Raw genomic sequence first — 20,769 nt, forward strand, 5'->3', positions numbered from 1 at the left:
CTACCTCGTTGACAAATGACAGTGACCTTCTCTTTGTGGCAGGTGATTTCAATGGACATGTTGGCCAGCATGTCGGGGGCTTCCATGGCGTTCATGGTAGCTATGGTTTTGGCTCTCGAAATGAGGAGGGAACCAGGCTGCTGGAGTACTGCGATGCAAATGACCTTATGGTTTGCAATACCAACTTCAGGAAACCCACCTCTCACCTAGTCACCTACCGTTCTGGCAGACACACTAGTCAGATTGACTACATCCTCGCCAGAAAGAGGGAAAGAGGGCTGCTTATAAATGCCAAAACCTTTCCAGGTGAAGAATGTACTCCTCAACATAGATTAGTAGTTAGCGACATCAGGATCAGAGCTAAATGGTTGCCCAGAAGAAGACCAGCTTGGAGGAGAAGGGTCTGGAAGCTTAAAGATCCTGCAAATGGACAGAGATTTAGAGACATACTACTCGAAGCCTTTGACGAAATAGAAGGGGATATAGCTTCACTTAATGTGGAAGACAACTGGAGATTTCTACGGGACAATCTGCTGACAGCCACTGACCAGATCTGTGGATGGAGCAAAGTCCCGTCTCGACCCAGAGTAACGTGGTGGTGGAACAATGTGGTGGACAGGGCTATTAGACAAAAGAAACAGGCTTGGAGGGACTGGAAGAACGGTGGTAGCAGGGAATTGTATCAGACAGCCAGAAGGGAAGCTAGGAGACAGGTTTATTTAGCCAGGGGGGAAGCGGATAAGAAAAAATTTGCCAATGTTCTGAGCCGTGAGGATGAAAGACTTGAGGTATTTCGTGTTGCAAGACAGTGTGTGAGAGAGAATCGTGATGTGGTAGGAGAGAAGTGTGTTTGCATGGATGATGGTTCACTTGCGCTAAATGAGGATGCAAAGAGAGAGGTTTGGAGATGCCACTATGAAAGGTTGCTGAATAAAGAGAATGAATGGGATAAAGAGAGTCTGCCAAATGTTGACCCAACAGAGGGACCAGCTATCCGAGTTGATAGTTCCGTGGTAGCTAAGGTAATTAGAAGCATGAAGACAGGGAAAGCTCCAGGCCCTTCAGGAATTACTGCAGAGATGCTCAAAACATCTGGTAGTGTCGGTTATAGCCTAGTCACCCGTATAGTCAACCAGGTGATACACGAAGGAGTCATACCCAATGACTGGTGTAGCAGCATACTAGTCAACTGCTACAAAGGTAAAGGTGATGCCCTAGATACAAATAATTACAGAGGTATCAAGCTGTTGGATCAGGTAATGAAGGTTACGGAGAGGGTCTTGGCCCAACTAATTAGAGAGAGAGTTAGTTTAGATGAGATGCAGTTTGGGTTCGTGCCAGGGAAAAGTACCACTGATGCTATATTCCTGGTAAGGCAGCTGCAGGAGAAATACCTAGCCAAAGATAAGCCCCTGTACCTGGCTTTCGTTGACATGGAGAAAGCCTTTGATAGGGTCCCCCGATCCCTTATCTGGTGGTCAATGAGGAAACTAGGGATAGATGAATGGCTGGTGAGGGCTGTGCAAGCCATGTACAGAGATGCCATAAGTAAAGTTAGGGTTGGCAACATGTACACAGAAGAATTTAAAGTAGAGGTTGGGGTCCACCAGGGTTCAGTACTCAGCCCCCTCCTATTTATCATAGTCCTCCAGGCAATTATGGAGGAATTCAAGACAGGTTGCCCCTGGGAGCTCCTCTATGCTGACGACCTTGCTCTAATTGCTGAGTCACTATCAGAACTGGAGAAGTTCCAGGTGTGGAAGGAGGGTTTAGAATCGAGGGGCCTTAGAGTCAACCTAGCTAAAACCAAAGTACTAATAAGTAGGAAGGTAGACAATCCACAAATGTCTTCAGGAAAATGGCCCTGCTCGATCTGTGGAAAAGGTGTAGGTAGAAACTCTATAAGATGTACCCAGTGTAAGCTATGGACACATAAGAGGTGCAGCAATGTCAAAGGTAGGCTAACTGGGAAGATAGTTTTTGTATGTGGCAGATGCTCGGGAGCATTAACCTCCGAAAATCTGCAGAAAACAACTTCCGTCACTTTCCAGGGTGAAAAACTAGAAGTAGTTGATAGCTTCCGTTATCTAGGTGACCAAGTCAGTAGTGGGGGTGGGTGCACTGAAAGTGTAACTGCTAGAATAAGAATAGCCTGGGCAAAGTTTAGGGAGCTCTTACCTCTGCTGGTGACTAAAGGCCTCTCGCTCAGAGTAAAAGGCAGACTGTATGATGCATGTGTACGAACAGCCATGCTACATGGCAGTGAAACATGGGCCGTGACTGCTGAGGACATGCGTAAGCTCGTGAAGAATGAAGCCAGTATTCTCCGATGGATGTGTAATGTCAGTGTACTTACTCGACAGAGCATTAGTACCTTGAGAGAAATGTTGTACCTAAGAAGCATCAGTTGTGGTGTGCAAGAGAGATGATTGCGCTGGTATGGTCATGTGGCGAGAATGGATGAAGATAGGTGTGTGAGAAAGTGCCAATCCCTAGCAGTTGAGGGAGCCCGTGGAAGAGGTAGACCCAGGAAAACCTGGGATGAGGTGGTGAAGCACGACCTTCGAACTTTAGGCCTCACTGAGGAAATGACCAGCGACCGAGACCTCTGGAAATATGCTGTACATGAGAAGACCAGGAAGGACAAGTGAGCCCAGCCTACTTATGAATGCCTTTCCTCCCTTGGACACAAAGACCTGTTGAGGCAAGCGAAGTCGATATAGAACCGCATCCGATGACAGGCACCCATACCAACCCCCTTTTGCTTGCGAAGACATGTTGGGGCAAGCGAAAGCGAAATCGAAATCGAATTGAACCAGCCAGGATCCCTGGTCTGGTGGTACGTAAAAAGCACTATCCGACTCGTGGCCGATGCCAGTGCCGCGTCCACTGGCTTCCGTGCCGGTGGCACGTAAAATACACCAATCCGACCGTACGACAGGCACCCATGCCAACCCCCCTTTGCTTGCGAAGACATGTTGGGGCAAGCGAAAGCGAAAGCGAAATCGAATTGAACCAGCCAGGATCCCTGGTCTGGTGGTACGTAAAAATCACTATCCGACTAGTGGCCGATGCCAGCGCCGCCTCGACTGGCTTCCGTGCCGGTGGCACATAAAATACACCAATCCGACCGTGGCCGTTGCCAGCCTCGCCTGGCACCTGTGCAGGTGGTACATAAAAAGCACCCACTACACTCACGGAGTGGTTGGCGTTAGGAAGGGCATCCAGCTGTAGAAACATTGCCAGATAAGACTGGAGCCTGGTGCAGCCTTCTGGCTTCGCAGATCCCCGGTCGAACCATCCAACCCATGCTAGCATGGAGAACGGACGTTAAACGATGATGATGATGATGATGATATATATATGTATGTATATATGCATATATATATATATATATATATATATATATATATATATATATTATATATATATATATATATATGCATATATCTATATATACATCTATCTATCTATCTATCTATCTACATATATATATATATATATCTGTGCATGTTTGTGTGTATATTCATGTGTATTTGTGTGTGCCCTTTTCATGATACCATGTGGGGTTGGTGATAGGAATAGCATCTGACCATAGAAAATCTGCCTCAGTGAAATCTGTCTGACCAAATCAAGCATGGAAAATTGGAAAAGCAATGATTAGGATGATGAGGATGACAACTAGGATGAGGATGATAGTTGTATGTCAGTCTATATCATCAAACAAGTATTTAATCGTTTTGTTACCATATTTCTGTTGAAATTCACTGCTATTACTCTTTACTCTTTTACTCTTTTACTTGTTTCAGCCATTTGACTGCAGCCATCCTGGAGCACCGCCGTTAGTCAAGGAAATCGACCCCAGGACTCATTCTTTGTAAGCCTAGTACTTATTCTATCGGTCTCTTCTGCTTAACCGCTAAGTTACGGGGACATAAACACACCAGCATCAGTTGTCAAGCAATGTTGGGGGGACAAACACAGACACACAAACACACAGACATATATATATACATATATATGATGGGTTTCTTTCAGTTTCCGTCTACCAAATCCAATCACAAGGCTTTGGTCGGCCCGAGGCTATAGTAGAAGACACTTGCCCAAGGTGCTATGCAGTGGGACTGAACCTCGAACCATGTGGTTGGTAAGCAAGCTACTTACCACACAGCCACTCCTGTGCCTAATTACTTCAATTAATTTTGCAAATAATGAAGAATTTGGTAGAATAACTTAATCAATATTAAGATGATGCTTGGAACATAACATGAAATTTCAATGAAAGGTTTCACTTTAAATCACTTCAAAACAGAAATTTAGACTTGCAGAGACAGGTGCAGGTTCGTGCTGATTAGTATTCAAAGGGTTAAAGAACTGAAAATATCTGTGACAATCCTCATTGCAACCCAATCCTCCTTGCAACCAGGTCATAAATTAGGTCAGAATATTAAATATCCATTAGTAAAGATTAATAAGGAATGATTATGACAATACAATTACTTGGTTTGTTGTTACGTATTTCTTTAAATCTCTCGTCCATGTACAATGCCAAGAGTTTATGGCTTGGGCCAGGGCAGGACATTTCTGAGTTGTTTACTTTACTTGTCACAGATACCAGGGTACCTGTTTAAAGAAAGGGTAAGAAAACAGGGGCAAATTTTAATTTTAAAGCCAAAATGATGAGTAAATATAAAACAATTTCTTTGAATCACACACACATGCATGCACGCACATGTGCACACACACTCTAGAATGTTCCTCTTGCCATTCAGTTACAACTTTAGCTGTGGGAATTGGTGCATTATCATCATGAAAGATTGTGTTTCCCTCTGAAAACAGTTCTGCAACCATAGGATGAATTTGATCAGATAAAATGCTTAAATAGTCTTGACTATTAATTCTGCCATGAAGGGAAACCATTAAGCCAGCAGATTTCCAAGATATAGGACCCCCCCCCCCCAGATCATCACAGATCTTCCTCCATGTTTAATAGTTGGAAGAAGGCAGTCTGGCTCAAGTACTTCTTTTGGCTGTCTCTACAGGTATACTCGACCGGTGGTCAGAAATAAGGTAAAGGATAAGTTATCTGAGAAAATAACATTCTTCCATTGCTCTAGGGACCAACTCTGTAGGTTTTTATCCCACTCTAAACACTTTGCAACGTTTGTTTTTGAAAGTAGTGGTTTTCTGATTGCATTCCTCCCATGAAATCTGGCTTTGTGCAGCTCCTGGCGAACAGTTTTTGTGGAAACTGGGTTCTCGATGTGGTCATTAAGATCTACAGTAATTTTGGGAGCTGTACTTTTGTGATCCTTTCTAACAATTCGTATAAGAATCCGATGGTCCCTATCTGAAAGTTTTGGTTTTCTTCCAGAGTTTTGTTTTGATGAGGAGGTTTTTGCCTTTCTCAAAGGCTGTCATTACTTTTGAGACAGTACTTCTTGATACACCAAACATTTCGGCTCCAACAATTTTACCTCTGATAGATCTGTTATTATAATGAATTTTAATTACTTTTTTCTGATGATATCTGAAAAGAAACAGCAATTTTAGCAAAACATATTAAGCAACACTAATAATAAATCAATCAAAATTATGATGCTATGATGATAGGTGTTTCCATTATTTTGTCCAACCCACGTATATGCATACACTCATATAGGTAAACACACATATATATATATACTACATAAATTATGCATATTCATTCATGTTAGATTTATGTTGATGCTTTTTATGCTGGCATGGGTTAGACAGGCTGATATTATTTAGGTACTGCTTACAGACACATTCACTCTCACTCATCATCATCATCATCATCATCGTTTAACGTCTGCTTTCCGTGCTAGCACGGTTTGGACGGTTCGACCGGGTCTGGGAAGCCAGGGGCCGCTCCAGGCTCCAGTCTGAATCTGGCAGAGTTTCTACGGCTGGATGCCCTTCCTAACGCCAACCACTCCGTGAGTGGATTGGGTGCTTTTTACGTGCCACCTGCACAGGGGCCGGAGGGTCCGGCATCGGTCACGATCGATGGATACATATGTGTTTTTGTATATTGCATGAGTGTAAATATGTATGTGTGTGTACCTCTGTCTCTCCCACTCTCTCTCACTATATATGTATATATATATATACAGGGTGTCCCAGAAGTTGTGCACCATCCTGGTTTTTTAAAAGAATACACCCTTATTGATTTCAAAAACACTTTATTGAAATTAATTGTAACAAATGCTCAAATTGAGCACCTTCTACAATAAAACATGCAGAAAAAAATATAATAAAATAAAATGCTTTAATTATTTTAAATGAAAACCAGAATGGTGCATGACTTCTGGGACACCCTGTAAACATATGTATGTATGTATGTATGTATGTATGTATGTATGTATGTATGTATGTATATATGTATGTATGTATGTATGTTCGTTTGTTCGTTCTCTCAGAGTGGTTGGAGTTAGGAAGGGCATTCAGCTGCAGAAACATTGCCAGATCAAATTGAAGCCTGGCTCTCCAGACCTCAGTCAAACCGTCCAACCCATGCCAGCATGGAAAACGGACGTTAAACGATGATGATGATGATATATATATATGTATATGTATATATCTATATCTATCTATCTATCTATCTATCTATCTATCTATCTATCTATCTATCTATCTATCTATCTGTCTGTCTGTCTGTCTGTCTGTCTGTCTGTCTGTCTGTCTGTCTGTCTATCTATCTATCTATCTGTCTATCTGTCTATCTATCTATCTTTCTCAGTTTCTCTCTCTCTCTCTCTCTCTCTCTCTTTCTGTATACACACAAACATACACAGATATACACACACATACACACACACACATTTGTATGAACATGCGCACACACACACACACATGCAACAACAGGATTCCACACAGTTTCTTTCTACCATGTTAAATCACAGGCATTTTTTCAGCCAGGAGCACTAGTGAAAGACAATTATCCAAGGTGCTACAGCATGGGACACAATCCCAAATCGCATGGCTGTTAAGTTAGCTTCTTAACCACTGAACTGTCCCTGATGACACCATATGAAAAGTAGAATACACACTGAGTATATATTTATTTCTTTACTGCCCACAGGGGGCTAAACATAGAAAGGACAAACAAAGACAGACAAAGGGATTAAGTTAATTACATCGACCCCAGTGCATAACTGATACTTATTTAATCGACCCCGAAAGGATGAAAGGCAAAGTCAACCTTGGTGGAATTTGAACTCAGAACGTAATGGCAGTCGAAATACTGCTAAGCATTTCACCTGGCATGCTAACGATTCTGCCAGCTTGCCACCCTGAATATATAGTTCCATCAGGTGTATGCAAAATTAAATATGCAAACCAATACACTCAGGTGTGTCTATACAGTAATAATGAAAGTTACTTTTTAATTAATTTGGAGCATGCAACTTTTACTAAAACAAAGCAATAGTTAAAGTCTCCACTGTGAAGAAAATTCTTTAAAATTGTAATTTTAGTATATAATTTTTTTTACCAAACTGTGGTTTTGAAGATTTCAACTACAGAAGACTTATTTAAATTCACAAGATAATATCTTTTAGCACTGCAAAATAGCATTCCCTCTTTATATTTTCCCTCTCTCTTACTCTTCATGATACTACATTCTACAGACATATCAGTAAAAACACTTTTCACATTATAAGTTCAATCCAGGCTCCTTTCATATTTGTTGGCTGCTTTTGAAAAAAAAAAGCAGTTTTAATTCTCTTACATCAGCTGTACCAAATATAAGCTTGTAGATATGATTATGTACAACAATTAATATTCTGGAAAAATTTAAATCGAAAATATTCTACAGAAGAAAGATATTTTACTAGAATTTAATGTTTCTTTCTCAGATTCATTCTCTTGATTCTGTTCTGTATTGAAGAACTGTGTTAGATCACTGGAAGATTCCTGCAAAAAGAAGACAAAGAGATGGATGTCAAAATATCAGATGATGATTTAATAAAGTGAAGCAGTCTTAAAGTTATCATTTTTGAAAATTGATGCATTCCATCATGATTGAATTTATGTATTGTAAATCTGTTCCTGGGGAGACTGAGAGTCTTGTACAGAAAACTTTACTTCTTAATGATACATCGAGTTCATCATCATCATCATCATCATCAGCAGCAGCAGCAGCAGCATTTTAACATCCACTTGTTTACATAGATTAAACAGAATTTATTAAGGTAGTTTTTCTTCAATGAGATGTGCTTCTTGTTGCTAACCCTCATTTGTTTCTCTGCAAGGGGATTTCTTCATGACTGGACACGTTTGCATTGGGAGATTGGAAATGAATGATACCATGCACATGCCACATTTACAATTCTAAGGCAACGGCAAGACAAAAAAGCATAGAGACATACACATGTCATACACACACACACACACGTACATACGTAATACATACACGTGTATGTGTGTGTAAATTGGGATTCTTTCAGTTTCCATCCACCAAATCCATTCACAAGGCTTTGATCATGCTTGATTTACTGTAGAAGACATTTGCTCAAGGCGGGTTTTTTAAAAATGAGTAACATCTGTGAAGTGGTTAACATTAGGAAGGGCATCAAGCTGCAAAAACCATTGGCATCCTTCAAACTGTCCAGCCCATACAAATGTGGAAGGTAGACATCAAAAGATGATGATGATGATGATATATATATATATATATATATATATATATGTGTGTGTGTGTGTGTGTGTGAGTGTGTGTGAGCGCTATACAAATACATTTGTTTGTTTGTACTCCACTTGCCTTCGTCTTTTGTTTATTTTCGTAAACTTTCCCTTATATATATATATATTATATATATATATATATATATGTGTGTTGTGTGTGTGTGTGTGTGTGTGAGTGTGTGTGAGCGCTATACAAATACATTTGTTTGTTTGTACTCCACGTGCCTTCATCTTTTGTTTATTTTCGTAAACTTTCCCTTTATATATATATATATATATATATATATGTGTGTGTGTGTGTGTGTGTGTGTGTGTGTGTGTGTGTGTGTGTGTACACAGACATGACAGAAGTAAATAGACACTCCATAAAACTTAGTTTTGCATTTATTCTTACTTGTAAAGGTAAAGGTTTATAATTTTTATTAATTGATATTTTATGTTTCAAGTTCTTTATGTGACTGTTTAATCATGCCATGTACAAAAGAAGCCTTGGAACTGTCTGAATTTTATTGTGGGTCATTCTGAAGGTAGATATAGTCAGTATAAAACCGCAGAAAATATTGGAATCCCACTTTCTACACTTAATAGAGGGATTGTGCAATTCATCAGAGAGGGGAAGGAGTCCACATCACCTCACCCAGATCAACCAGGGCCCTCTGACAGGACCTTTCTCTTTGCTAATAGAAATATGGAGGATAAATAATCCTTGTTGCAAGGCCTCTGACATAGCAGAACAAGTTGATGTCAGTCCCAAAGCAGCTGTCAGGTATCTCTACAAACTTGTTTACTATGGCAGAACAGCAAGAAGGAAGCCATTTCTTCGACCAGCCAACATCAAGCAGAAAAAAGATTGGGCCAGTGAGATGGTGGAGAGGCCACTAGCATTTTTGGACACTGTCATATTCTCTGATGAGTCCAGATTTACTGTATTTCCTGACAGTGATTGAGTGTGGGTCTGGAGACTTTGTGATCAAGAATTTGATGTGAAAAGATTGCAGCCAACAATGAAACACGGCAGCTGTTCTATGATGGTCTGGGGAGCAGTTTGGAGCAATGGTTGGTCAGAGCTGGTGGAATGTGAGGGAAACATAAACTCAGATAAATATGTGTCCATATTGCAGAAAGATTCCTTCCAATCTTCTCCAGTGATGAAATGATTAAGGAAGACTCTTTATTTATAGAAGCTGGGGCTCCTTGTCACATGACTAAAATGACCCATGATTTGTTGGATGAGAATGGCACTAAAAAGCTTCGATGGCCAAGCTAGTCACCAGATATGAACCCTATTGAACACCTCTGGGACATAATGGACAGGACACTTCATAAAAAGATCAAGAATGCATCTTCAAAGCCAGATCTTTTGAGATTACTGCATGAAACTTGGCAAGGAATTCTGCAAGGGATTTTTGTCATCTGATAAGTAATATGCCTAATAGGGTCCTTGCATTGAAAAAGGCAAAGGCATGTCTACATTATAACAATTAATAAATAATTTGAATGTATAATTTCAGATTTAAACAAATCTTAATGATTATAAGGGTGTCTATTTACTTCTGTCATGTGTGCATGTGTATTCACATCTCAAGAAGACCTGTCCTCCTCCGCAGCAGAAGTGTTAAGACCATAGGCCCTGGTGAGGAAGATTGGCCTACAAGATTGCTGTGCCACTGCCACATACGATCACTCATGTGGTGCCACATTAAAAGCACCTAACACACTCTGTAAAGTGGTTGGTATTAGGAAGGGTATCCATGCCAAATCAGACTGAAACCTCGGCACTGCTCTCTGGCTTGCCAGCTCCAGTCAATCCATCCAACTCAGGCCAGCATAGAAAGCAAATGTTAAATGTTGGTGATGATGATGATGATGATGATGATACAATATATATACTCATATACCTTTCTAACATACTACACCTAGTTTCCATCAGCCAAAATTCACCCACAAGGCTTTAATTTTGGGTTCATCTGGGACAATGTGTAGAGAGCCATGGTATGAATCATCCAAAGTACGATATAAGTGGGCTTGAACCTAGAACCATGTGATTATGAAGCAAACTACTTAACTACTCAGCTATGTCATAGCTGCATTGGCATGAGAAGTCATGCAACAGATTCATAACATTAAGGTGGGGACTGTATTGAAATTTCATTTTATCCAAGGACAACCACACACAGAATATCATCATCTTCATCATCATCATCATTTAACGTCTGTTTTCTATGCTGGCATGGGTTGGACAGTTTGACAGGAGCTGCTGGTAAGGCCAAAAACTGCATCAGTTTTCATTGCCTGCTTTGGTATGGTTTCTACGATTGGATGCTCCTCTAAGGCCGACCACCTTACAGAGTATACTGGGTGCTTTTTTGCATGGGGAGAAAATGAAATTAATTCTGCAATCTTCCCCACTTAACAGTCTATAAGAAATGACAGATACTTACAATGGTCTGGGTGTTGATGGAGGTGGTGGTGGTGGCAGCGGCGGTGGCGGTGGTGCTGGTAGTCATATTTCTCACTGTAAATATTTACTATGGGTCTTGGTACTATTCTTTCATGGCTCTCTAACTAAACATAGATTGTAAATAAGATTTAGTAAACATGATATCTAAGATGTTTAAAATATTTGGGTGAAAGCAAACGGGATGTCACTCATTTTTAAAAAGCAATTTTAAAAATCTACTATAGCCCTGAATCAAGCAAAGCCTTGTAAATGGATATGGTCGATGGAAACTGAAAGAAGCACATCATGCATACATACGTACGTACATACATACATACATACATACGTATGTACATACGTACGTACGTACGTATGTACATAAATACATACATACACACATACATACATGCATACATACATACATACATACATACATACGTACGTACATACATACATACATACATACATACATACATACATACATACATACATACATACATACATACATACGTACGTACGTATGTACATACATACATACATACATACATACATACATACATACATACATACATACATACATACATACATACATACATACATACATACATACATACATACATATACATACATACATACATACATACGTACATACATACGTACATACATACTCATACATTACAAGTGCAATCTGTGAGTGGGACAGTAAAACTATGCAGGACTTTTCTCAAGTTCCAAACATGAATTTGTCTGTATTAACTACATACCAAAGATGGAGCCTTGCATTTTTGTTGGAAACCAGCTCCCTCCTCAGTGGAAGATTTGTAATAATTAAAATATAGAAGAGACATACATACATACATACATACATACATACATACATACATACATACATACATACATACATACATACGTGTGTGTGTGTGTGAGTGAGCATGTGTATCTTTATGTGTCTTTGTTGTAATACCCCATGGTAGTTGTAAATGAGTGTCACTGTCACTCAAGCAGTGTCATTCATTTCCAATATTCTGCATAAACATCTGGCCATGGAGAAATACACTTGGGAACAGGTGAGGGTTAGTGACTGGAAAGGCATCTGGCTGTAGAATATCTGCCTCAACAAATTAAAGATAAATTTAACACATTAAATAAACATATAACATCTTCATCAATGCTGCCACTGAACTTAAGACGTTTATATTACTTATGAGGTGTTCTATATTTGTCAGCTAGAGAGTAGTTGGGTCTCAAGGGGGTGGTACAAACCTAGCAATATGTGTTTTATAGTGAAAACAAAATTTCCATTCAAATGACAATTGTTGGACGAGTTTCTGTTTGAGTCTGACCCTTTTAACTCAAGGTGGAAACACTACCTATGTCGTAAATAGGCATACAGATATTGTATAAATTTTATAATTGAAAAATTTACTACATTTTATACATACGAGTATATCTGCCTGTGGGTGCAATAAAATCTGCCCGCAGGGGTTTCCCCACCCTTACATTAGATGATGGTGTGTATATAATATTGGGTTCTCATTAAATTCATTTGAATTTGCTTTTTTTTTTCAGTTTATTTTAATCTTTATTTTCCATCAAAAATTTTAACAAATCAGTCAATAATATATTCTCCTCCATTGTTCATGACTTTCTGCCTATGTTCCACAAGCTTGTTAATGCTTTGATGATAGAAATCACCAGGTCCTGATGCAAAGAATTCATCGAGTCACTTTTCAATGCCACACCATAGTTGAATGAAACATCTTGCAAGGTGTTGGAAGGCAATCAAAAATGATGATTATCTGAAGACATAATATCAGGAGAATATGGTGAGTACAATAGAACTTCCTATTTGAGATAATAAAAAGCATTTTTGGTCAAATTTGTATTGTGGAGGTGAGTGTTGTCATGTTGATGAAGTGTACCATATTACCAGTTGGGTCATTTCAGCAAAATTGCCTCATTGCATAAGTGCATTTGCAGAATGTAAAGCAATGCATTGACTGCATGTTCGATTTTATGCATTTTGTAGTGAATTAGCCCTTCCCAATCCCACCAAATATAGATCATTGTCTTGAATGGATGCAACTCTGTCTTGGGTCAAGGGATTGCTTGCATGTTGAGATTCAGCCATTCTTTCTTCTGCATCATATTGATTTAAAGATGCCAGTTGATATTGCCAGTGATGATGCTGTAAAGAAATCTCTGCGTCCATGAGTAACTTTATGTCAAATTGCTGGCATTGGCAGCTGGACTGGTGTTTGTCTCTTATGCTCAAAGTGTGTGACACCCATACACTAAGTTTTTGAACCTTACCTGTCAAGTGAAGATGACGGGCAACAGAATCACGAGAGCATCCTATCTGCTGAGTCAGTTGAATTGGAGTGAATGAACTGAATCAATTAATCCTCATTAAATTCACCAGGTCAGCCAGAGTATGGAGAGCCTGTGAGGTCAAATTTCCCCTCCTTGAAGCATGGAAACCATTTTCCCTGCAGTTCTTTCAGTAATAGCACCTTCTTTGTGTACAGAACAAATGTGGATTTGGCAGCTTTAGAAGCTTGATTAGAAGTGATGAGAAACAAGTGTCAAAAATGCTCGGTTTGACACTCCATCCTCATATGTCTGAAAAAAGGTAAAATTTACTCAAATTTCAAAAACTATAAACAAAGTTTGAAGAGGAAGAACAGAGCCTCAAAAACCTCATAAAACACTATGATGAAATTATTTTTTGTGTTAATACAAATAATATTGGAAAGAAATGAACAAATTTCCAGCATGGCCACAGTCAAATGACTGAAACAAGTAAAAGAGTAAAAGAGTAAATTTGTCTGAGAACCCAATATATATTAGTTAGATATAGTTGTGTACATGTGCTATACTAAATAGGTAAAGTATGGTTATGTTGTACAATTTCAGGTTGATATACTTTAGGTATATTATATATTAGATATAAAGCATATATTTCTTCTCTCCATATATATGTATGCAGTGTGTGAGAAGACCCGGCAGGACAAGTTGGACCATAACCCGTGACCTCTACCTGTATGTAGCCAGTCCGCTTATGCATACCTTTCCTTCTTGGGACACAAAACTCTACTTGTGAAGACCTGTTGAGGCAAGTGAAATTGAAATCGAAATCGATCAAAATCAATGGAAATTGTAGTTGTGATACCAGTGCCGGTGGCACATAAAAGAACCATCCGAATGTGGCCATTGCCGGTGCCACCCTGACTGGCCTCCATGCCGGTGGCACATAAAAAGCACCAACCGATGATAATGATAATAATATATTACTAGCAGTATTGCCTGGCGTTGCTCGGGTTTGTAAGGGAAATAACTATATAAGCATTTTTAGAGATGTAAAGTATAATAGCCATCTCAATATGGCTAACCACAAAGGGGGGTGTTACTGTAGCTTTTTACGTTCTGAGATTTAATAATGCATGTTTAGAGAGTTACTTCCCTTATATAATAGCAGAAAAATGCATTAAAAATGAGAAAAAATGATGGTAATTTTTTTTTAAATTGTAGACTCATCATAGACACGCGCTAATACCCAGAAGGGCTCGATATGAATCACGACTATAAGATACCCGCTTTTGGTTAAACTGCACCGCAAAATGTGGGAGTAGTTAGGAATCTAAATCGTAGGAGACAGACACACAACTTCACTTTTATATATAAAGATTTACAGTACAGCAGTGCAAATGGTGGTACCCTAGTATGGCCACAACTCATGAGCTGAAACTAGTTTCAATTCAATCCAATTCAATATATGCTCCATTTAAAGTGACTAAACCTAAACAATTGTTTACATTTAGTTGCTTTAAATGGAGTATATATCATTGTAAATAATATATGATTATAGTTATTATTAAAAAGGACCTATGTGTGTCACTGTTCTCCGTAATTTACAGCCTTCAGGTTTGTTTACAAATTTGTAAATATATATCTATATATATCATAGAAATGGGGAAGGCTGGTTAATGGGATTACCTTAGATTTCCCATCCATAAAGGGCTTACACTGTCAAGCTAAACCCTTTATGGACAGGAAACCTAAGGTAATTCCATAAACTGGCCTTCCCCATTTTTAATATATACTGCTCTGCATCTTAGAGTGTGCTTCTTCTTTCAGATTTACGTTTTCTACAATCCTCCTCCTCCTCATCATCATCATCATCATTGTCGTTGTCATCGTCGTTGTCGTCGTCATCATCATCATCACCATCATCATCATCATCGTTCAACATCCGCTTTCCATGCTGGCGTGGGTTGGACGGTTTGACTGAGGACTAGCAAACCAAATGGCTGTCTCAGGCTCCAATCTGATCTGGCAGTGTTTCTACAGCTGGATGCCCTTCCTAACACCAACCACTCCGAGAGTGTAATGGGTGCTTTTTACATGCCACCAGCATGGGAGCCAGTCAGGGGGTACTGGCATCGGCCACATTCGGATGGTACTTTTTACATGCCACCGGCATGGGAGCCAAACAATATATATATGTATATATTAAATATGAAGTGCATATATTGTTGTACTTCAGCTTGATATAGTGTGAATATGTTGTATATTAGATAGATATGTACATTATTTACATTTGATGGATACTTGTTCTCATCTTGTTTGTTGTTAACACAGCATTTTGGCTGTTATACCCTCCAGCCTTCAAGTGTCTTGGGAAAATTTTGAACCTGGGTTCTCATTCCCAAGGTATTTTTCGATATTATTATTATTATTATTATTATTTTTATTATTCAGGCCACTGCTTGGAATTGAACTTGGAATCTTGGGGTTAGTAGCCCGTGCTCTTAACCACTACACCATATGCCCGTGGGCACCTGATGAAAACTGGAAGGTATAGCAGCCAAAACGTTGAGGACAAATAGCCATCAAATGTAAATAATGTAAATAATGTACATAATTCCTCATCTCTTAAATATAGAACTAGATAGATATGGTTGGGTTTAATGCTAGATAGGGGTGGGCATATTATATAACCTTAGTTAACATAGTGTGGGTATCTTACCTTTCTTCCAATCAGTAGCAGTCCCTTATTCAAGTATATTATGGATAACAGTTTTATATAGTCTTGTAAGAAGTAAATGCTTAATTGTTACTGGCAATTATTGATTTCTGAATCATTGAATTCATTAACTGACATCATTAATATTCCAGCTGGCTGCTTTTGAGATACGGCGGCGGAGGTGGTGATGGTGGTGGTGGTGGTGGTGGTGAAGTTGAAGGGAAATTGCCATCGTTTAACAATGAGGATTTAGTTGTCAACTGATTTTGGCCAACTAAACTCTCTCCTCTTGAATTAGCATCTAAGTGGCTGAGTATTCCAACAGAGATATGGTCCCTTAATGTAACTCTCAAGCAGAATCAGCATGACCACAGTGTGTGAGGTGGTCATATCTCTTGCAGCCTCGCCTGGCACCTGTGCCGGTGGCACGTAAAAAGCACCCACTACACTCACGGAGTGGTTGGCGTTAGGAAGGGCATCCAGCCATAGAAACACTGCCAGATCAGACTGGAGCCTGATGAGGCCTTCCGGCTTCCCAGACCCCAGTCGAACTGTCCAACCCATGCTAGCATGGAAAACGGACGTTAAATGATGATGATGATGATGACTCCAATCAGTGAGTGTCTCTACATTTTACATCTACCTGTTTTACTCACAGTGTATGGATCACACCTACATTATAAAAAATTACATTTGCTTAAAACACCATGTAGTGGGATTGAACCAGTGACTTTATGGAATTTTTAAATATGATTTTGTCTCAAATAAAGCTTGAGGCCTTTGTAGAGTAAAAGACTAGAAACAATGAGAAGAAGGGACCTACAAATTGAAAAAATGTTGATTGACAGAAAGCTTAAACCTTTAGAATTCCCATTATTCTGTCAAATGTAATATATATTTATTCACAATCATCATCATCATCATCATTTAACGTCCGTTGTCCATGCTGGCATGGGTTGGATGGTTTGACTGGGCTGGCATGCTGGAAGGCTACACAAGGATCCAGTCTGATTTGGCGTAGTTTTCTATGGCTGGATGCCCTTCCTAACACCAACCACTCCGAGAGTGTAATGGGTGCTTTTACATGCCACCAGCATAGATGCTATTTGCACAACACTGGTATCTGCCACAACTGCGATTTTGCTCGGCTTGATGGGTCTTCTCAAGCACGACATAATGGCAAAGGTCTTGGTCATTGCCTCTGTGAGGCCCAACACTTGAAAGGTGCTCGGCCACTTTGCCTCCATATGGCTCAATGCTTGAAAGGAACTCAACCAGCTCACCTCCGTGAGGCCCATTCAAAAAGAACCCAGCCACCTTGTCTCCATAAGGCCCAACACGCAAAAGGAACTCAGCCACTTTTCCTCCATGCAACCCAGGAGCTTGGCCACTTTGCCTCCATGAGGCCCAATGCTCGAAGGGAACTCAGCCACCTCACCTCCGTGAGGCCCAAGGCTTGAAAGGAACTCAGCCACCTTGCCTCCATGAGGCCCAACACTTGAAAAGTACTCAGTCACTTTGCCTCTGTCAAGCCCAATGCTTGAAAGGTACTCAGTCACTTTGCCTTCATGAGGCCTGACATTCAAAGGCTGATTTTTTTTTACATGCCACCAGCACAGGTACACTTGGCTTGATCGGTCCTCTTAAGCAGAGCACATTGCCAATGTTCTCAGTCACTAGTCATTGCCTCTATGCGGTTCAAATTTCGAAGGTTATGCTTCACCACTTCATCCCATGTCTTCCTGGGTCTACCTCTACCACAAGTCCCCTCTACAGTTAGAAATCAGCACTTCTTTACACAACTGTCCTTGTCCATACACATCCCATGACCATACCAGTGCAGTCATCTCTCTTGCACACCACATCTGATTCCTCTCATGTTTAACTTTCCTTTCCAAGATGCTAACACTCTGTCAAACATGCACACTGACATTGCACATCCAGCGAAGCATACTGGCTTCATTTCTCTCAAGCTTACACATGTACCTGGCTGTCATAGCCCATGTTTCACGGCCATGCAGCAGGGAAGAATATTTTGGAAGAATGCTAAAGTGTTAAAGAACTGAATATCAAAGTCAAGAGGAAAATAAGATGATGGTAGTGAGTTTCAGAGAGTAGCCATTTCAGGAAAGATGTTAAGTTATTAGAATAAAAGGGATGATGACAAACAGGAAGCCGTTTGGCCATATTGTGCATACTTTCAGGTGTAAAAGTCTTTGCATATATTGTCCAAGAGATAATAGAAATGATAAGCATGATTGGTCCTCTCTTGATGATGTTGTTTAACATCGGGTCACCCATGACCTTGCTGACCCACGTCCAAAGCTGTGGCCATCTTATGTTTTAAGGGTATGTTAGACTACATCATCCTCTTCATCCTTTCTTTATTTCGAATGGTAGGGTGTTATTTGAGGTAGATGTGGCTGCTATTTCTAGCAGACCAAGCAGCCAATGAGAGGCTCTCACATTGGCTCCTTCGATGTGAACGGTGAAACTTGTCGATACATATCTCAAATTTAATCTATTTAGCTTCACAACTGTTTGGATAAACAATTACAATTAATTGACGAAATAGAGAAATATCCTGACAGCAGATCTATTTTGAATTTGCTGGGGAGATGTTGCGGATGTGATGAGGATTAAAACTGGTCAATGATCTCAGTTTCATATCATTAATTTAACAGTTATGTCACCCTTTGTAAACAAAAGACCTGAGCTACTTTAGAGCTGCTTTGATCTTTCATAGCTAACTGTCAAATATTAGGACATAGCACGGGTAATACAACAGGATGTATGGAGTGTTATGTAAATCTGAATAATTCTTTGTAAGTTTAAACACAAGGTGAGCAATTTCAAAGGTAGAGGAAGTTGATTTCTTTGGCCCCAGTGTCCAACTGGTACTTCCTAAAAGAAAGGACACAAAAATAGGGACAAATTTCAATTTTAAAGCCAAAATGTTGAGTAAAAAATATAAAACAATTTTTTTAAATCATACTCATACATACATACATACATACATACATACATACATACATACATACATACATACATACATACAGGCATACATGCATGCATACACACACATACACACATACACACATACATACATACATACATAAACATACATACACATACATACACATATGCTCTCACACACATACATATAAATACGTACTCACACACACACACAGATTGGTGGCTCGTCAACAGGTATCAGCACCTATCTCATTAACTGTCTATCTCTTGTAATTACTTTGATACCACGCTTGCAATGATACATAATACATGCATACAGAAATACAATACACACACACATACCCACACACAGGCATACACATCTGCGCACATGCACACACACACACACATCATGAACTTTCCTGTCATTGACAACAGACGAGGTTTCTACAATTTCTTACTCAACAACCTGCTCAGATGATTTGTTTCCAGAGGTCAAATGTTTGTGCTTTTAAGTCTATAGCAAGTATGTTGCGAGTGAAAGAACCTGTTTAATCGAGAATGTAATAAAGGAGAAAGCAAAGTCTTCAGTGTGAGTATGTGGTTTGTGGGGTCAACCGCGTCCTCCGCTTCATTTTTTGTTATTCACTCATTCTCATTTAATTGTATATATTTTAATTGTTTGTTTATTCATACATTTCGTCTCATTCGATACCCTGACCCCAATGTTTGTTTTGTCTGTCCTTGTATCGTCCCCTCTTTTTCCCAACCTTATGGTGAATAAAGAAATTCTCTCTCTCTCTTTCTCTCTCTCTCTTTTTCCTTCTCTCTCTCTCCATCAAACTGATATTGCCTCATCCAAAAGATGAAAGGCCAAAGTCAGTCTAGGCATCATTTGAACTCAGAATGTAAAATTGGAAGTAAAATGGAAAACAAAAAAAAAATGCTGCTAAACAACTTGTGTGGAATGTTACCTATTCTGCCAGCTTGCTGCCCTACACAGGTATAGCTGTGTGCTTAGGAAGCATGCTTCCCAACCTTGTGGCCTTCAGTTCAGTTAGCAAAACTGAGATTCGTAATATAGATTGTTTGCCAACATAACATGGCAGTCCTGGGATAGGGCATATGTTGCAGTAATTTAGCCCCAGGAGACATTGTCTCCAGCTGGCTATACGACACGATCTGTGTCCTTATATTTTGGAACAAGCGAATCTAGAACCCCCACTCAGCTCAAAACAATATCTGTGTATCACAAATAGATTGAGAATGCCCAAACCAGTGACAGTACACAAAGAGCCCCTAAGGTACACTGAGGCTTTTAACTATCTTGGCAGTGCCGTGACTTCTGACTTTGAGAAACATCTATGGAACTGCGGTGACATCACCTGCAGTGCAAAGATAAAGGTGTACAGTGCTGCTGTGCTCTCTTGCTTCTTCTATGCCATGGAATGCATGACCCTCAACTGCAGACACATGAAGGCCCTGATGTGAGTCTAATTTTGCTATTTGTGCTCAATCTGGCACACAAATGGGATTGAAACAGTGGACCACCTAATCTCTGGGTGTAAGGTTTTAGCACCTGTAGAGTAGAAATCAAGACATGACAGATTTGGTTAATGTCTACAGTGGATAATGTGTC

The 20,769-nt window shown here is 39.7% G+C and overlaps 1 protein-coding gene across 4 annotated transcripts in view; it reads right to left on the bottom strand.

The window, feature by feature from the left end:
• LOC115232373 (myosin heavy chain-like) overlaps positions 1–20,769 on the bottom strand; it is a 141,274-nt gene that overhangs the window by 94,791 nt on the left and 25,714 nt on the right. For 3 of the 4 annotated variants that reach the window (XM_036508595.1, XM_029802228.2, XM_036508575.1), the window contains exons 2-4: positions 11,151–11,274; positions 7,857–7,938; positions 4,501–4,623 (exon numbers count right to left, since the gene is read on the bottom strand). In XM_036508595.1, coding sequence (XP_036364488.1) covers positions 4,501–4,623; positions 7,857–7,938; positions 11,151–11,216 — 271 coding nt within the window. In that variant the 5' untranslated portion in view covers positions 11,217–11,274. The remainder of the gene's footprint in view (positions 1–4,500; positions 4,624–7,856; positions 7,939–11,150; positions 11,275–20,769) is intronic. The other variant, XM_036508587.1, reaches the window with a different exon arrangement.

The sequence above is a fragment of the Octopus sinensis genome, linkage group LG1 (genome assembly GCF_006345805.1).
Source record: "Octopus sinensis linkage group LG1, ASM634580v1, whole genome shotgun sequence".
Taxonomy (NCBI): Eukaryota; Metazoa; Mollusca; class Cephalopoda; order Octopoda; family Octopodidae; genus Octopus; species Octopus sinensis.